The sequence below is a fragment of the Cannabis sativa genome, chromosome 9, assembly GCF_029168945.1.
Source record: "Cannabis sativa cultivar Pink pepper isolate KNU-18-1 chromosome 9, ASM2916894v1, whole genome shotgun sequence".
Taxonomy (NCBI): Eukaryota; Viridiplantae; Streptophyta; class Magnoliopsida; order Rosales; family Cannabaceae; genus Cannabis; species Cannabis sativa.
In genome coordinates this window covers 28,650,506-28,670,775 of record NC_083609.1, presented here as the reverse complement: position 1 = coordinate 28,670,775, position 20,270 = coordinate 28,650,506, and the positions used below count along the sequence as shown (strand labels likewise).

Below are 20,270 nucleotides of genomic sequence, written 5' to 3'. Positions count from 1 at the left end.
ATTGACTTTTCTGATTTGAATAAGGTATGTCCAAATGATTACTTTCCACTACCAAGGATTGACCAGTTAGTGGATGTAACTGTTGGATGCGAGCTTATGTCATTCATGGATGCATACTTTGGATATAACCAGATAAAAATGCATGTCCCAGATCAGGAACATACAAGCTTTGTAACCAACATGGGACTTTATTTCTATAAAGTCATGCCATTTGGGTTGAAAAATGCTGAAGAAACATATCAATGACTTGTGAATGAAATGTTCGTGAAACAAATTGGAGGAAACATGGAGGTCTACGTCGACGATATGTTGGTGAAGTCGGTAAAGAGTGAAAGTCATACTACAGACCTCGCGGAGTGCTTCGAAATATTAAGGAAATACAATATGAAGCTTAACCCGAAAAGGTGTTCCTTTGGAGTTTCCTTGGGAAAGTTTCTGGGATTCATAGTCAGGGCGAGGGGCATTGAAGCAAACCCTGGGAAAATTAAGGCTTTGATAGATATGCCATCACATCACTAACCAAACCAAAGGAAGTTCAAGCCTTAGCAAGAAGAATATCAGCACTTAACAGATTCATTTTGAAGTCAACTGATAAGTGTCTACCATTTTTCAATATATTGCGAGGCAACAAAAAATTAGAATGGACAGAAGACTATGAGGAGGTCTTTAAGAGCATAAAAATGCATTTGTCGACACCTCTGATTTTGGCGAAACCAGTAACTAGAGAGACACTACTCCTCTACTTGGCTGTCTTGGAAAGTGCAATGAGTGCATCAATAGTGGGAGAAGAGGGATAGCACTAACAACCTGTTTACTATGTCAGTAAAAGGTTACTGGGGGTAGAATCAAGGTATCCCCCTCTTGAAAAACTTTCCTTGTGCCTAATCCATGCATCTCGCAAGCTACAACCTTACTCCCAGGCACATCCAATTAAGGTGTTAACTGATCAACCCCTGAGACAAGTTTTATCAAAACCATACGCTTCTGGAAGATTGATAAAATGGTCAATTAAACTGGGGAAGTTTGACATAAATTATCACCCACGAACATCCATCAAGGGCTAAGCCTTGGCAGATTTTCTGATAGAAGGAATAACTCTAGAGGAAAATTCGCTTGTTTAGTGAGACGCAGATACTTGGAGATTATTTGTGGATGGCGCATCCAACAAGAAGGGCTTCGGTGCAGGGGTGATATTAATTTCGCCAGAAGGCTTTAAGTTTCATTATGCCTTGAGGTTTCAATTTGATGCATCAAACAACGAGGCTAGATATGAAGCCTTGATCGTTAGTTTGAGGATAGCTAAAGCATTGAAGGTAAAAAATCTCATATGTCATAGTGATTCACAACTGATAGTAAATCAGGTTCTCGGGGAATACCAGGCTAAGGGCCTGAAAATGGCCAAGTATCTAGAGAAAGTTCGAAAGAACTTGGAAAAGTTCGATTATTTCAAAATTGAGCAAATCCCAAGAGAACAAAACTCTAACAACGATGCCTTAGCAAAACTGGCCTCGCAAAATGACTTGGATGAACTAAACTTGGTTCCAGTGGAAATGTTAAACGAGCCAAGTATATGCGAAGAGGAAGATGTCGAGATGATAGATAGCTTGCTCACGTGGATGACTCCCATAATCAACTATCTACTCAATGGAAAATTTCCAACTGACAAGAACGAGGCACGAAAACTCCTGTATTCAATGCCTCGCTACACGATAGTAGATGGCAAGTTGTACAGAAGGGGTTATTCAATGCCTATCCTTCAGTGTGTTCTTCCTGCAGAAGCAAACGAGATCATCAGGGAAATTCATGAAGGCTTTTGCGGAGATCAGTCAGGTTGGCAAAGTCTATCAAAAAAGATCATTAGACAAGGATAGTACTGGCCAACCATAAACAAGGACACCCATGAATTTGTCAAAAAGTGTGATAAGTGTCAGAGATTTTTGCATATACCTCGCGTGCCACCAATAGAACTGAGGATGATGACCTTGCCTCATCCATTTGCAATATGGGGGATTGACTTGATTGGGGCACTTCCCACAAGGCGAGGAGGAGACAAGTACGCAGTGGTGGCTATCGATTTCTTTACTATTGGACCGAGGTTGAACCTCTAGTTTCTATAACCTGTAAGAAAGTCCTCGACTTTGTTGTCAAAAACATTTTCTGCAGGTTTGGAATTCCAATGAAAATAGTATTCGATAACGGAACTCAGCTGATGGCGATTTATTCACTGAGTTCTGCGAGAGGAACAAAATAATTAAAAGCTTCTCGTTAGTATCCAGGCCTCAGGCAAATGGACAAGTGGAATCTGCTAACAAGACCTTGAAGGATACTATCAAGAAGAAATTAGACGTTGGTAAGGGTAGATGGGTCGACGAACTACCTCAAGTACTTTGGGCTCATAGGACAACTGAGAAGACAGCAACGAGATATACTCCATTCTCGTTAGCATTTGGCTCGGAGGCAATGTTGCCTGTAGAAGTAAATATCTCGACTCACAGACGAGAATTTTATAATTAAGAAGAAAACTAAGAACTTCTAAAATTGTCCTTGGATCTACTTGATGAAAAACGTACTGAGTCGCAAATTACCAATGCAGCATACCAACACCGAGTAACAAGATACTTCAACAAAAAGGTGAAAAAGAGGCTTTTCAACATTGGAGAATTGGTGCTAAGGCGAGTGTTTACAAATACGAGAGACGCATTTGCAAGAGTATTCAACCCAAACTGGGAGGGTCCTTATGTGATCAAAGCGGTAGTAGGAACCGGGGTTTACAAATTGGCTCGGCTAAATGGCTCACTGATAAAGAACTACTAGAAACTGAAATATTTGCGATCTTACTACTATTAAATTGATGTTGTAACTCATATTTCTGATGTAATATTTTAAACTTCAAATATTAATAAAGTTAATCATTTTTTCAAGTAATTATAAAGTGATACTCTTTAAAATTACTTGAGGGGCATATGTGTATGATTAATCATAATTTATCTGGAAATACATGATATATTGCAAACCCACTATACTTTAAAAAAATTTCAAAATTTTTAGAGTTCTTTTTGATTGAACCATTCTGACGAGAAAGAAAAGTCAAAAATTGTGAATGACTTTTTCATTAAAGAACCTTTCTGACGAGAAAGGAAAGTCAAAAGTTATAAATGAGATATAACTCATAACTCACATGAGAAGCTGAATACTAACGGCTCACATTGTATAGGAAAGTATTAAACAAGACACTAAGAAGCCTTGAAAAATGCTTAAACCTAATATCTGGATCGACAGCCTAACTATTCATATAAGCAATCAAAAATATACAAAGTGATAAGTCATTAACACTATATTCAAGTTTGCTTAAAAACAGATTATAAATGTTTTGTGCAAAGCAGAATTGAAAACTGCTAGCAGATCAAAAGAATAGTAGATAATAACTGCTCACACACATAGTAGATCACTAACTAGTTAAATAATATCAAAGAAAAATATGAGCAATGGGAATTCCTAAAGTATTTTACACTTGATCAAAATATAGTTGTTTAAGTTGTGACTGAAAATGCAAGCAAACAAACATATATTAAGTTCAATTATTAAAGTATGAAGCATTCAATAAAGATAAAATAAAAGCAAAGTTGGCCTTCCAACCTTGCAAAGTTGTCTTTACAAAAGTGCCACAAGAGGCAAACCATTGTCTCGGCCTTAAGGCCATTTGCCTAAATAAAGTAAAAATTAATAAAAACCAAGCCTACATAGGAGACTTCGATAGTTCTTCTTCTATTGCTGCCTCGGCATCCTCTTTCTCCTTTTTAGTCTTCTCATAGAAGGCAATGATTTCTGTTGGAAATTTATTTTACCAGGATCATAGATCTACTCACAAGTATGTTGTTTAAACACCCTAAATATGAACTTTCTAAAACGATAAATTAAACACATATAAAGTTAAGAAAACCTTACATTGATGCAGCGAAATTAATGTCTCCTTCCACTCAGATCTCTAACCCTTGTATCCTTTTTGTAGTAGAGTATAATCAAGATCTGAGCCCGAATGTCCTTCTTCTTCAAGTTTGATCCTTCACAGTCTTCCAATCTATGATTGAGTTACTGCTTGCTGTGTGTGGGAACTTACTCTTTCACTAGGGTTCGAAATTGATAAAGAGAGAAAAGAGAAGAGGGATTTCGGCTAGGTATAGAAAGTGGGGAAGGCTCAGTTTTTCTGAAGAGAGAAATTTCTGTCAGAAGATGAGATGAAAACTTATGATTTGAGTGAGCCATCACTTTCTATTTATAGACAACTACTAGGTTTAGGTTAAGAATTATTTGGCATTAAAATAATGAAAATATTAATTTGAAAAACCCTTAACAAGTGGCCGGCCATGGTGTTATAGTGGTTCCCACTTGATTTTGCAGTTTTATCAAATTTTATCTCTACTTTCTCAAAAACGCCAATTTTCCAATTCTAACCTTTTAAATGCCAAAGCTAATTATTTAATAACTAAAATAGATTATTAAATAATATTGTCATTTAATTTAATTATTAATTAGACATATAAAGTCCATTAATAAATAAATAAACCTAGAAACTCTTTTCTTTACAATTTCACCCCTGCTTAGTGAAAATTCATAAAATTAGACATAGTCTAACTTTAGAATTATAATTGATTAATCACGAATCAATTAATGAGTCTTAAGAGCAGAATTTTCTCAACTAGAATAGGGACCATGGATCTATATGCTGAGCTTCCAATAAGTGAACCAAATTTACCAAGTAAATTCCTACTTATTAATTCTTCGTTGAATCCACTCTTAGAACTTAGAATTGCACTCTCAAACTTATATACAGCATATTATATGTTCCACGATATCAATATGCTATCTCATTTAACCATTGTTATAATCTTATTGTGATTTAAAGATCCTCTATATAGATGATCTACATCGAGATGGGATTTCTTTACCGTTCTCACCCCTCAATGTATTTTGCCCCTTAAAACACTTAGCTACCTGTAAATGGTGTTTAGTGATCTAATAATTAGTCAGTTAAACAAGAGCTCATCCATTTACTTCTATTTGCTAAGCTCAAAGGGAATCATCACTTGACTTCTATACACCAGTAGAAGCTATAGATTCCATATTTATGTTCAGCACTCCCACTCAATCATATGATCATGTTTCTAAAATATACGTATCACCCTGACCCAAAATTAGGCTTAACTAATAAATCAAAGAACATGAATAGCACTCCTGAGTTGAGCCTAAGCATATCAGGATTTAGATTCTTTTAATCTTAAGATCAACTACTGATATTGACTTGGAAAGATATATATATATATATAACGGTAAGTTTGTAATATCTTAACTTAGTTGCAATATCGGTCCAGTCCAATGTATACTCCATACATTCGAAACTAGTATACTTTACTAATGTCCTGGAAAGAACATAACACTTACTCCAAGTGTAAGTACACATCATCGCTGATTATCACATTAGTGTAAATCCAATAACACTGATGAAACAGGGACCAATACTTTTGATTCATATGATCACAATCACATTCCACTGTGTTGACGATACTGTAATTGTGAATAAACATATGATCTGGATTTAACTGATTTTGTGTGTATGAATGTAATAAACATATTAAACATATTAAACCATTAGCATGTAGAATTCACGCAAACATCAATCACTTCAAATTTCTTATATTGATAACTAATCAGATTGTAAAGAGTTTTATTTAGGGCATAAAACCCAACAATTTCCTCCTCAAAATCTTCCAATAAACTCGTATTCATCTTTGAATTTTCCATCTAAGCTTTATAAATGGTACGAAGGTCAACAACGTTGCATCATTCAATGGTTTTAACCTCTTTCCCATCAAGCATTTCCTTAGCTGCATCAAGTTCCCCTTTGAGTTTCTGGCATCATCGGTCTTGTCCTTTGCCTCATTCTTGGTAGCTTCAAGCTTGGTCTCAAGGTTCTTCTTCATCTTTTTGGCATCTTTAGTAAGGCGAGTAATCTCCAGTTGAGCATCATTCCACTGCTTAGTCACAACCTTGCGCTGGCCTATCAAGTTTTGGATCTCACCCTCTAGATACTTGATCTTGTCCATGCCTCCCTGCTGGGCGACAAAAGAAATCAAAGATGTCTGGAAACCAACCAACAAAAATACATAAGTTTTTTTTTTCTAGAAAAAAAAAAGAAGAGAAGTGAGCAAATAAGGATAAGGAAATTTACCAAAAGACTGTGAGACAAACTCCTTGTAAGCATTTCCCTCAGATCCCCATGATTGATTAAATCCCATTCATGGGAGAGGAAAGACTTGAAGTGATGGCAGCATATTGCTGTTGGAATATATTTTACCAGGATCTTAGATCTACTCACAAGTATGTTGGTAAAAACCCTAAATATGAACTTTCTAAAACGATAAATTAAACACATATAAAGTTAAGAAAACCTTACATTAATGCAGCGGAATTAATGTCTCCTTCCACTCAGATCTCTAACCCTTGTATCCTTTCTGTAGCAGAGTATAATCAAGATCTGAGCCCGAATGTCCTTCTTCTTCAAGTTTGATCCTTCACAGTCTTCCAATCTATGATTGAGTTACTGCTTGCTGTGTGTGGGCACTTACTCTTTCATTAGGGTCGAAATAGATGAAGGAGAAAAGAGGAGAGAGGGTTTCGGCCAGGTATAGAAAGTGGGGGAAGGCTCAGTTTTTCTGAAGAGAGAGATTTCTGTCAGAAAGATGATCTGAAAACTTGTTATTTGACTGAGCCATCACTTTCTATTTATAGGCAACTACTAGGTTTAGGTTAGGAATTATTTGGCATTAAAATAATGAAAATATTAATTTGAAAAACCTATTTAAGTGGTCGGCCATGGTGTGTTAGTGGGCCTCACTTGATTTTGCAGTTTTATCAAATTTTATCTCTATTTTCTCAAAAACGCCAATTTTCCAATTCCAACCTTTTAAATGCCAAAACTAATTATTTAATAACTAAAAAAGATCATTAAATAATATTGTCATTTAATTTGATTATTAATTAGACATATAAAGTCCATTAATAAATAAATAAACCTAGAAACTCTTTTCTTTACAATTTCACCCTTGTTTAGTGAAAATTCATAAAATTAGACATAGTCTAACTTTAGAATTATAATTGATTAATCACGAATAAATTAATGAGTCTTACAAGCAGAATATTCTCAACTAGAATGGGGACCATGGATCTATATGCTGAGCTTCCAATAAGTGAACCAAATTTACCAAGTAAATTCCTACTTATTAATTCTTCGTTGAATCCACTCTTAGAACTTAGAATTGCACTCTCGTACTTATATGCAGCATATTGTATGTTCCACGATATCAATATACTATCTCATTTAACCATTGTTATAATCTTATTGTGATTTAAAGATCCTCTATATAGATGATCTACATCGAGATGGGATTTCTTTACCGTTCTCACCCCTCAATGTATTTTGCCCCTTAAAACACTTAGCTACCTGTAAATGGTGTTTAGTGATCTAATAATTAGTCAGTTAAACAAGAGCTCATCCATTTACTTCTATTTGCTAAGCTCGAAGGGAATCATCACTTGACTTCTATACACCAGTAGAAGCTATAGATTCCATATTTATGTTCAGCACTCCCACTCAATCATACTATCATGTTCCCAAAATATACGTATCACCCTCACCAAAAAGTAGGCTTAACTAATAAATCAAAGAACATGAATAGCACTCCTGAGTTGAGCCTAAGCATATCAGGATTTAGATTCTTTTAATCTTAAGATCAACTACTGATATTGACTTGGAAAGATATGTATAACGGTAAGTTTGTAATATCTTAACTTAGTTGCAATATCGGTCCAGTCCAATGTATACTCCATACATTCGAAACTAGTATACTTTACTAATGTCCTGGAACAGGGGCGGATGTACATTAGAATTTATGGTGGCCTTGGCCCCCCTAGCTTTCTACAAATGAAATATATCATATATAATAATAATAATTAACAACCAATATTAAATAAAAAAACTAAGTTGAAAAGTCAAATGTAAGTATAGTAAAATCAATATAAATAAATTAAGAGAATTGTTAATTGTGCATTTCAAAAAGATAAAAATAATATTTAAATATATATAATAAAATATAATTTTTCTTGATAATAATAAAAGATTAATTACATTTCAAAAAGACAATATAAATAATTAGTTAAATGAATATGTGTAAGTGTGGTTCTATATAAATTAACATAATAAATTAAAGATACTATGATAATTTTAATTAAATGATTCATATATATTTATCTTAATTTATAATATTTATAAAAATTTTAAATTAAATTTAGGAGAATAATATATTAGATCACCAATGAATATAATTAAAACCATCTAAAAATAAAAATTTTGTTTACCAAAATTTATAGATATGAAATTTTATATTGCATGTGTCGCTTGTTATTGGCCCCCCTAAATATTTAATCTGGCTCCGCCCCTGTCCTGGAAAGAACATAACACTTACTCCAATAACACAATAAGACTGATTATCACATTATCACATTAGTGTAAATCCAATAACACTGATGAAACAGGGACCAAAACTTTTTATTCATATGATCACAATCACATTCCATTGTGTTGACGATATTGTAATTGTGAATAAACATATGATCTGGATTTAACTGATTTTTTGTGTATGAATGTAATAAACATATTAAACATATTAAACCATTAGCATGTAAAATTCATGCAAACATCAATCACTTCAAATTTCTTATATTGATAACTAATCAGATTGTAAAGAGTTTTATTTAGGGCATAAAACCCAACAAACTCCCACTTGCACTAATATAAAAAAACTGTGCAAATAGGTCAATCTGATGTCTTGATCTTCAGATCAAGTGTAGTATATTTGAATCCACCCAAACTTCTGGAAACTAGTTCATAAAAACTCTTATGTAACATCCTTTACTATATGCTTTACTTATCAAAGGGATACTGAAATCTTTACTGTTTTAAAAGTACATATGAATAAACAGAAGACATATCTCTCATATTTTAAAATATGTAATTGAGATAATACAGTGTAGACTTTTCTTCAGTGATATAACTTTCTTGGATTTCGAATACACAAAGTTATAATTCTTCTCTGGTAGAGCTTGAATTATTATTCAATAATTCCTCCACCCCCAAAGTAAGCACAATCTCAAGAATTTCGAAATTAGATGGTGAGATACAAGGAAAACTGATACACAGTTCCTTAATATCTAACATATAGATCACTTTCATAAATCTTTCTTGAATATCTTCTAATGTTCCCTATTTGATTACATCTCAGATAGCTCCCACTCAATAGAAGATGTCTGGTTAAATAATACTTTTAACCTCTGATTGTTTAGAGAGTTACCTAGTTGTGACTTTTGTATTAGTCTAAAACTTTAAGTTAAGACTAAGTCATCAACATAGCAGACTAGTATTTGAAGTGAAAAATACATGCCAGAGATAAAGTAATCAAAATTAAGATACCATCAAATTTTATGAGGATTAAGAATTCTTGGTTCAAGTCATTCGAATGGACTGAACTAGAGTTCTTTATCTAATTCTCATAATTCTGATAAGCTATTCCTATCCATGTGAATGGTTAGATTTGCTTTTTAGTAGTGTTCTTAAGTACCTATCACAAGTGTCAACCTAATGAAGATGGGTATAGAATTTTAAAATTCTCCCACTCAATTAAGGTAGTGTGAAACTTTAACAAAGAACTTTCAAAGGTATCAAACTTTTACTTACAACAGTAAGATCAAGAATTTATATTGACAATAGCTGATTCATTATATTACTTCCATGTTTAAAGAAGATATGTGTTACATAGGGAATTGTGGAATAGACTCCACCCCTAAGAATATACATATAGGGTACTTGTGGATAACTCCACCCCTAAGTATATAGAGATTATGATCCACCCCTAAAGGTAGTAAAGATCATGATTCTCTTAGTGTGATAGAGTTTATGTGGAGTTGAATACTATCCAGAGTTCATTAGAGATAAAAGATCGTTGAACTGCATAGTTTTCTTAACTTTTTTTCCACCCCTATCAGATCATAAGATCCTATTATTAAACAAATTCTTAATAATTGTATGAGAATTAACAATTATTGATAAACATAGAAATAATTTCTAGTGTTTATATAATATAACTCTATGAAGAGTTGTAAATATTATAGAATTTGCATCAATAATAAAAACACTTACACATACAAACATACAAATATAATGTGGTAATAATTGATGAAGATAAAATTAAATGAAGCTCAATCTCATAAATTGCAATAGTGAATTTCGAAAAATATAAACTTTATTAATAAAAAAATATTGCAACAATATGAGAGAAACAGGGATAAATATCCCTAACTAAAATTTGAAATCCAAATTGTCTTTATAACTAAAACAATTAATTCAAAAAATTGAAGAACTTCATCTTCATCTGGACGATTTCACCCTTGGTCCAGCTTGCTGATCCAACTCATCTGAGTTCAAGTAGCTTGGCCTATAAGAAGAAGAAAACAAATAAACAAAGTTAGTCCAGAATCATAAATCCAATTGGATAATAATTCACTAAAACTCTTAAAGTTTATAAATGGAAATACCTTGTTTCTTTGCAAGAAGTTTAGGACACTGGGGCTTCCAATGACCTTTCTCATTGCAGTAGAAACACTTTCCTTTAAGTGTAGCATCACCAGAAGGAGCAGCCTTTTTATTCTTCATGGCTTTAGTTCGCTTCTTGGTGTTGTTCCACTTCCTCTTCGATTTGGGCTTTGAAGCAGAGGCAACATTTGCTTCAGGTTTTATCGTCCCATTACCATTCCCAGGATTGTGAAGTTTACTCCCTTTCTTCTTGGGTCCTCCAATCAAATTTTCATAAGTTTGAAGGTCATTGACTAATTCATGAAAGTCAATTTCCTTCTTATTCATGACATAATTTGATGTGTATGGTAGAAATGCTGGAGTCAGGCTATTCAAGATAAGACTAACTTGAGTAGCACTGTCCATTTCAGCACCATGATCCTGGGCTTCTTGGAAATAACTAGACATGAGGAGAACATGGTCACACACGTTTTGATGAGGTTCCATCCGTGCATTAATGTACTTCTTAGTCGCGTCAAAGCGTGACTGAAGTGATGCCTTACCGAATAGCTCATTTAACTTCGTCATAACTTCAGCAACCTTCTCAGTTTTAGGAAACCGAGTTTTGAGGGTGTCAACCATGCTAGAAAGCATAAAGTATAGAGCTTTGTCATTTGCTTTCTGCCAACGCTCATACTTTTCTTTCACAGCTTTGGATGCATTATCCCCAGGCACTTCAGGTGACGGCTCAGTTAAAACAAACAAGGCACTTTTTCCTATGAGAGCAATATTAATGTTCTCATTCCACTTATTAAAGTTAGATCCATTCAGCTTGTTTTCAGTCAACAGTGATAAGATGGGATTCATTTTGACAAAACAGAATACTACAAAATAAATAGAAATCAACAAATAGAAATTAATAATGGTTTAACACAAAATCAATTCAGAAATTATAAGCACATAGCAAGTAGGAATGAAATGAAAAAATACTTAAAAAAAAATTCAATCCTAAATAATTTCCAAGGTTTTTCAACAAACTGATATCAGTGTCCCGTTTAGGCAAGAGTCAAAGCTACCATCCATTGAATAGAGTTGTCAGCTCATCTAAAATGTTAAACATTCTAGCAACCTTTTATTCGATCAAGATTGGAATCCAGCGTTGTCCCGTTTAGGTGAGAGTCAAGGCTATTCTATCTTATGAGCTTCTACCATTGTTTCGCAATTTGCAAGTCAAATATGGTCGCCACCATTAGGGTGATCTATACCATATAAAACACTTACAAACCACTTATCATGCGAGATTAAACGGTGCGAAATTGCTAATGAACGTTCCTCCATTAGGGAGGATTACTCACTAAAACAAACGCGGTGTAAAACCCACAATGGAGATCGAATATCTTAATAACAATAAAGCTCATTCTTTAAAATGTATTTTCTTTATTATTCTAATAAATAAATTCTCATTAAATTCGAAATTTAGAATTAAAATTCAAAAATAAGAATTTAATATAATATTTATAAAATTATACTTAGATGGTGATTGAAATAAAATTAATTATTTCCATCTTAGTAATAATCTTAAATATAAATATTAAGGAAATTAATTTAAGTTGAATTAAATTAAATAATTAGCAACTTAAAAATTTCCTTTGAGAATATATTTATTGAGTTCGAAAATTTAAAGTATATAAAAGAAATATACTATTTTCGAAAATAATAAAATTAGAAAAGAAATACTTCAAGCAAAAATATCACCTATCTAGATTTTCTTTTGACTAGTTAATTCAATTTCTAATAATATATATATATTTTAAATTCATTTATTTTAAATTAATCAATTAAATAAAAAAATCATTGATTGAAGTTGGCCCAAGAATTAATTAAAATAAATAATTAATTTACAACTCAATCTATTTTTCAAAATAAAAATTCGAAAAAATAGCATAAATAAAAAGCAATTTTCGAAATTGATTAAGAAAATAAAGAAAATATATATTGAAAATTATTTAAATTTAAGTTGAAAAATTAAATTTCAACCTAAAAATAATTTTCTATTTAATTAAGTATCATGAAAAATCAATAAATATTTAAGTATCATGATGAAAATCAACTTAGATATTTAGATTCTTCAAGTTAATTAAATGTATTAAATTCAAGAAATAATAATTAAGTGTAGAGAAGGCTTAATTATTAATTTCTAGTTTAATACTAGGAAAAATATACTTAATAAAATTGTACCAAAATTAATTATTTAAATAATTAATTTCACAAAGTATAATATTTTCCTATTTAAATATTAGAAATAATAAGTAGTCTAGAAATTACTATCTAGAAAATATCTTATTTGACTAAGTATCTTTTAAAAAATTTGAAAAATATCTAATTTAAGTTAGATAGAAAAAATCTAAAACTTAAATAATTTCAAATTTAGATTTAATTAAATATCAAAAATTAAGTTATAACCACTTAATTTTAAGATATCTTTTTAAGTTAATATTCAAAAAGATATTAACCTAAAAAATATCTAAAATATTCCATTTTAAGTTAATATTTGAAAAGATATTAACTTAAAAAATATCTTAAGAATCTTTAATAACTAATGTCTAGGATTCCTCAACTTGATTTAAAATTTAAATCAAATATTCAAATTTAAGTTAGATATATAAAAATCAGTTGATACAACTGATTTTTAACTTAAATATGAATTTTTAATTAAATAAGCTCCAGAAAGAATCTAGTTAGTTAAAATTCTATATTTAATTAAATACAAGAAAAATACAAATAGTTTGTCTAGAAATAATATCTAAACTAAAAGTGTTTTTCTTAAAATTAACTTTAAAATATTAAAATGAAAATAAATTTTCATATATTTTAAAAGTTAATTATGTTGCTAATTCAATTTTATTAGGTCAAACTAATATAATTAACCTAGTACAGTTATTCAAATCAGGCAAATGGGCCTTCACAATTGGGGTAGTTCATGTGAGGGGGTGTTGGGTTCAGTATGTCGTACCCACTTCTATGGCTCACAACTCTCACACAAGGCCCAAAAGAGAGGAATTTAACCTTAAAATAAATAACTGTTATTAATTGAATAGGTCCAATAACTAAATGGACCTAAATAACATCTATCATGGTGTGACATTTTATTTAGCAACAACCTATATGCATCTATATTAAAACAAAATAAACATATAGGCTCACACAGGTTCACACTTGGATGGATCCTATCATGTTGCTAGGTCATACACAGATGAAAGAAGATTGTAAAATTTACCTGTTACAAATTATTAACTTGACCAAGGGAGCCATCAGATCATTAGATCTGGCAAAAAGGTAACCATGGCTATTTGCAATCAAGTAATAATACGTTTTGAAAACTTACATACAAGCTAAAACCACATACTCCTGCAACAAGGTTAGCTGGATAGTTGGAAGTAGGATTTATTTAATTTTAAATAAATAAATTTCGAAATTAATAATGAAATAAAAAAAATATTAATTTAAATTTTGAAATTATTTAAAAAAATATTTAAAATTTAACCTACAATTTTGAAAAATTAGGTTTCAACCAACCTAAATATCATTTCAAAAATAATTTGCTAACTACTTTTAAAAATTAAATGTTATTTTAAAAATAAAAATTAAATTAAAATTAGAAAAGATAAATGAAATATCTTTTCAGATTTTAAATTTAATTTAAATAAATAAAATAACAAAATTTAAAAGTTAGCAAAATATCTTACATCTATTTAAAATTACATGATTATAGTTATCTTATTTTAAATTTAAATAAGGTCAAAATATCCAAAAAAAAGATTTAATTTAAAAAATATATATAAAATCTGACCTTAAATTTAAAAATAAGATAATATATAATCAAATTTAAAAATAAGATAGATTTTTAAGCAAGAAGATAGATACTAATTCTATTCAAATTCAAATTACACTAATATCTTGAATTAAATTTAAAAAATATTAAATTAATTCAAAATGATAATTAGAATTGACTTAGGAATAGTAATAGTATATATACAAAACTATACAAAAAATCAGAAGTTAATTCCATGAAAAAGCATGAAAAATCGAAGAAAAACGAAAAAATTGTGAGTTTTCGCGATCGCAGGAAAATTTCAGCACAACTCCGATTTTTTCGAATCTTCAAAAAAACATAACTAATTCAAATAAAATCGAAATTGAGTTCTGTAAAAGGCTAACTTGCTTAATTTTTTCCATACTATCCAATAAAAATAATTCCAGAAACAGAATCGTAATTATCTTTCACGAAAATTTACAAAAATCAATCAATCATCAAATAACACTCAATACAACATGATACCATCCAAAAACAAACAAACAATTGTTTTAAAGTCCAAATTTCTTGTAAGTAAATCAATTACCATGGCTCTGAGGCCAGTTGTGAGAATATATTTTACCAGGATCATAGATCTACTCACAAGTATGTTGTTTAAACACCCTAAATATGAACTTTCTAAAACGATAAATTAAACACATATAAAGTTAAGAAAACCTTACATTAATGCACTGGAATTAATGTCTCCTTCCACTCAGATCTCTAACCCTTGTATCCTTTCTGTAGCAGAGTATAATCAAGATCTGAGCCCGAATGTCCTTCTTCTTCAAGTTTGATCCTTCACAGTCTTCCAATCTATGATTGAGTTACTGCTTGCTGTGTGTGGGCACTTACTCTTTCACTAGGGTCAAAATAGATGAAGGAGAAAAGAGGAGAGAGGGTTTCGGCCAGGTATAGGAAGTGGGGAAGGCTCAGTTTTTCTGAAGAGAGAGAATTCTGTCAGAAAGATGATCTGAAAACTTGTTATTTGACTGAGCCATCACTTTCTATTTATAGGCAACTACTAGGTTTAGGTTAGGAATTATTTGGCATTAAAATAATGAAAATATTAATTTGAAAAACCTATTTAAGTGGCCGGCCATGGTGTGTTAGTGGGCCTCACTTGATTTTGCAGTTTTATCAAATTTTATCTCTATTTTCTCAAAAACGCCAATTTTCCAATTCTAACTTTTTAAATGCCAAAACTAATTATTTAATAACTAAAATAGATCATTAAATAATATTGTCATTTAATTTAATTATTAATTAGACATATAAAGTCCATTAATAAATAAATAAACCTAGAAACTCTTTTCTTTACAATTTCACCCCTGCTTAGTGAAAATTCATAAAATTAGACATAGTCTAACTTTAGAATTATAATTGATTAATCACGAATCAATTAATGAGTCTTACAAGTGTATTATTCTCAACTAGAATGGGGACCATGGATCTATATGCTGAGCTTCCAATAAGTGAACCAAATTTACCAAGTAAATTCCTACTTATTAATTCTTCGTTGAATCCACTCTTAGAACTTAGAATTGCACTCTCAGACTTATATAGAGCATATTGTATGTTCCACGATATTAATATACTATCTCATTTAACCATTGTTATAATCTTATTGTGATTTAAAGATCCTCTATATAGATGATCTACATCGAGATGGGATTTCTTTACCGTTCTCACCCCTCAATGTATTTTGCCCCTTAAAACACTTAGCTACATGTAAATGGTGTTTAGTGATCTAATAATTAGTCAGTTAAACAAGAGCTCATCCATTTACTTCTATTTGCTAAGCTCGAAGGGAATCATCACTTGACTTCTATACACCAGTAGAAGCTATAGATTCCATATTTATGTTCAGCACTCCCACTCAATCATACTATCATGTTCCCAAAATATACGTATCACCCTGATCCAAAAGTAGGCTTAACTAATAAATCAAAGAACTTGAATAGCACTCCTGAGTTAAGCCTAAGCATATCAGGATTTAGATTCTTTTAATCTTAAGATCAACTACTGATATTGACTTGGAAAGATATGTATAACGGTAAGTTTGTAATATCTTAACTTAGTTGCAATATCGTTCCAGTCCAATGTATACTCCATTCATTCGAAACTAGTATACTTTACTAATGTCTTGGAAAGAACATAACACTTACTCCAAGTGTAAGTATACATCATCGCTGATTATCACATTAGTGTAAATCCAATAAAACTGATGAAACAGGGACCAAAACTTTTGATTCATATGATCACAATCACATTCCACTGTGTTGACGATACTGTAATTGTGAATAAACATATGATCCGGATTTAACTGATTTTGTGTGTATGAATGTAATAAACATATTAAACATATTAAACCATTAGCATGTAAAATTCATTCAAACATAAATCACTTCAAATTTCTTATATTGATAACTAATCAGATTGTAAAGAGTTTTATTTAGGGCATAAAACCCAACAATTGCACCAAACTTTGTAGCGTACTCCGGGCCAGTTTTTCCAGCCTCGATAGGTAAAGTTTCGAGGGCTTGGGTCAAGGAGGCAGAGGCTTGGGTCGCATTAGGAATAGGGTCATCGGTACTTGCGGGGGCCGGAGGGGGATTGGATCTTAATTCTCAGTCTCAAGAACCTCAAAATTAGTCGCTTCTTGTTAGTCGTACTCTTCTTGGACCTCTTTAGGGGCTCCACTTCTGCGTCTGATGGGACCTCCGAGATGGTCAGCCTCTTTTTTCCCTTCTTGTGGACGAGACGCTCAAAATTCATTTCTACGAGACAAAAAAAGGTGTTAAGCATATTAATTGAAAGACAAGTAAAAGGGGAGATTGGGGCATAATTTCCTATCTAAGGAATTTAACATAATCACTAGAAGACGATGTAGAGGGGCTATAATATCCACTAAAATCCCTACAACCTGTGATCCTGAATATATTATATGGATTAATTGGTTCTAAATCGCAGCTCGCGTCCAAATGACTTGCCTATCTGTCATAGTCCCATACTGCTCGACTATCCCGTATTACGACTCAGTACAGTTAATTTTGACGTGGAACCTGGGATACCAACTATCAAACCTATGTGTAATACGATCTATGAGGAGGGGATTCCAAGTGTAAAAGTTATAGCAGCTATCTCAAAATGAAACTAGAGTATTACGCTCAGCCCTAAGCATTGTGGGTGACCAACCAAATTAATTACCTCGGGATGCTCCTTCTTCTGCTTCCCAAGAAGCAGTGTTTTGGAGGTATTGTGCCCGAGCCACGCAATCTTGAGCTTTCTCCTCATCTGGGACATGAACCTATTGCCAAGAAGAATACTTGGGATATTTATAATCACAAGTAAACTTCTTGTCAGTTAGGAGATCCATAGACCTCAGGTTGACCTTATTTAAAAGAAAGTCACATGACCTAAGACCGTATGGGAGAGTCAACAAAAGCCTGTGTCGCTCAACCATCTTAGGAGTAGGGGCAGGTCTTTTCGAGACAGCTGTCAAAAACAAAGTAGAATTACAATCAGCTAAACCTGAATAAAAGGCATGGACTAATTTAACCAAGTCTTGTGCAAATAATCACTTATGTATAATGCGGAAAGTGGTTATACTGATGGGGGAGAGACCGGTCGTCCAGAAGAATTCATCCTTGAAGGAAGTTTTATTTGGAAAATCCACAATGATCTTGCGATCGCGTGTGTGAGTCCCAAGATAGTAAAAACCTCCTGTTGCATTTATCCTCGCTGGAACAGCCTTAACAGAGTAGAGATACTCTATTTCCAAGAGAGTGGGCACTCCCAATTCAAGATTTTGTATAAAACCCTCAAACTTGCAAGGATTCTATATGAAATAGGATTCAGTTGTAATGGGGCAAGCCCGAGGTGGTTTAGGAAGTCCTTGAAATAGTCTCACAGGGGGATTATTACTCCAGCCCTGATGTGTTCGAGGCTCCAAGCGCCTATCCTAGTCGAGCCACTTATACTGGTCTCACCACTGGCCTCCTTAGAGGTTTCACGTGTAAGTCGCACTGGTGGATAGCAATTGAACTCGCCAGCACGTACTGATCTAACCTGGCAGTCTCGCCTATATTCAACCCCACAAGCCCTTAGGGTATTACCTACATAATCTCTGATGGCTCGCACCTTTGACTCTATTAGCTCAGCCTCGAAGGTGACGTTAGGGTCCTGGGGAGTCTTTGATTTACATGGCTTGGAAGACAAATTTCAAAGTCCAAGTCACCTTGTTCAAAAGCAATTGTCACCACGGGTAAAAACAAAGGCTTCGCCAAAGGAATAGAAGACAAACTGAGAGGTTCAAGCCAAACAGCATCTTGCAAGAAACGGCGTCTGCCTTCTATAATTTCTTGCAAGAAGCGTCTATGGCGACTAGAAATATCTTCTTGATGGGTTTTCACTAAGTGTTCCCTAATTTTTGCATCATTTATCTCTAATTTGGATTTAGGTCTTGAAATTTTAGGTTTGTATGGGATGGCAGGTTCAATAGGATACTCTATTTCTAGATCTTCTTGACGATAAACTTCTAAACCAAATTGGGACATTGCTGCAAGGAGAAAGTAATCCCAATTCCTGGAAGAAATTTATCAAACCAGAAGTTGGTAAATTGGAAAATCTCGAAAATCTATGTTCTGTCTAAAACCTAACATTTACCCAGATACAATTAGCCCTAAAATCGCTAAAATCAAATAACAAAGATGCTAACTAAGGAATTAGTAGGCAAACCTATAGAACACAACATTAAAAGCATGTAAGAAAATAAGAAGTAAAATCACTTATTATTTGGAGTTGGTTTTTGGGACGATGAGCGGCTCTACAATCTGTGAAACAGCGAATAGCGTGAAGATCCCTCCAAATGCTTGAAGTCAAAAATTAAATCAGATGAAACTTGTAGGAAAAAGTTTAATGACAATGATGTCATGCAAGGTTTTGGGCAAATCTGGGAATGGTTTTTTCTGCAGAAAAGCTTGAAAAATTCTTAGAGTTTCTAAAATGGCAAAGGTAATGCAAAGGTTGTTCCTTTTTCTATTTCATACTCTTGGGTTAATCTCCGTTAGATCAGGGACACAATTGATCCAACGGGTAGAATTTGAAAAAGAAGTGGAAAGGATGGTCATTAAATGCTGATGTACCTTGAAACCATAAAATTGCTGAAATCAGAGGACATGCATTTTTTCAAAAGGGATTATGACAAATATACCCTTTATAATCATTTAAAAAGCACTTTTTAAGGGGCAATTGTTATACCCAAAATTTGGCTACCACTTCAGAGAAGGACACGTGTCAACCTGGGAGAATATGAATCAACGAATATAATGTTAATTATATTAGAGGATATTAAAATGGAATAACTCATTAAATGCTGAACTGGTAGAGTATATCTATAATTCGTTGACTGTAAAGTCTTGAGCGAGACACAGATGTACAAACTATTAATTCACATATTGACGAGAAACCATTTAGTATATGAAGACATGAACATAAGGACGACATCAGTGATACAAAATAAGGCACCAACCTCGCTACGTATGAAGAGATGTATATGAGACATGGTGACTGTTAAAACACGTAACGTATAATATGCATTATACAAACTACGCATAACAATTGAATGAACTTGAACAACGAATAGCGAGGCATCCATCTTGCTATAAAACGGCATACTCATGGTGCCTTCACTAATCAGCTTTAAACATCTTTCAATGAGATTCACTGCTCTGTCGAGTTAGCTCTCTCAGATAAAAGCTAACATTCAAATGATGTTGACTACTGAAGTTTATC

The 20,270-nt window shown here is 32.6% G+C and overlaps 1 protein-coding gene across 1 annotated transcript; it reads left to right on the top strand.

Moving 5' to 3' along the window:
• Positions 1-1,394: 1,394 nt before the first annotated feature.
• LOC133031343 (uncharacterized) lies at positions 1,395-2,852 on the top strand. Its single transcript, XM_061104828.1, has 4 exons — positions 1,395-1,830; positions 1,966-2,095; positions 2,277-2,438; positions 2,594-2,852. Exons 1-4 carry the CDS (start codon positions 1,395-1,397, stop codon positions 2,850-2,852), a joined length of 987 nt encoding a protein of 328 aa, XP_060960811.1.
• Positions 2,853-20,270: the final 17,418 nt, after the last annotated feature.

Bases quoted from the DNA above. Each gene is read 5' to 3' on its own strand.
- LOC133031343 (XM_061104828.1), top strand. From the start codon at position 1,395: ATGGCCAAGTATCTAGAGAAAGTTCGAAAGAACTTGGAAAAGTTCGAT. The intron at 1,831-1,965 runs GTTGGCAAAGTC...TGCCACCAATAG, and splicing joins CTTTTGCGGAGATCAGTCAG to AACTGAGGATGATGACCTTG. The intron at 2,096-2,276 runs GTTGAACCTCTA...GTTAGTATCCAG, and splicing joins TTCTTTACTATTGGACCGAG to GCCTCAGGCAAATGGACAAG.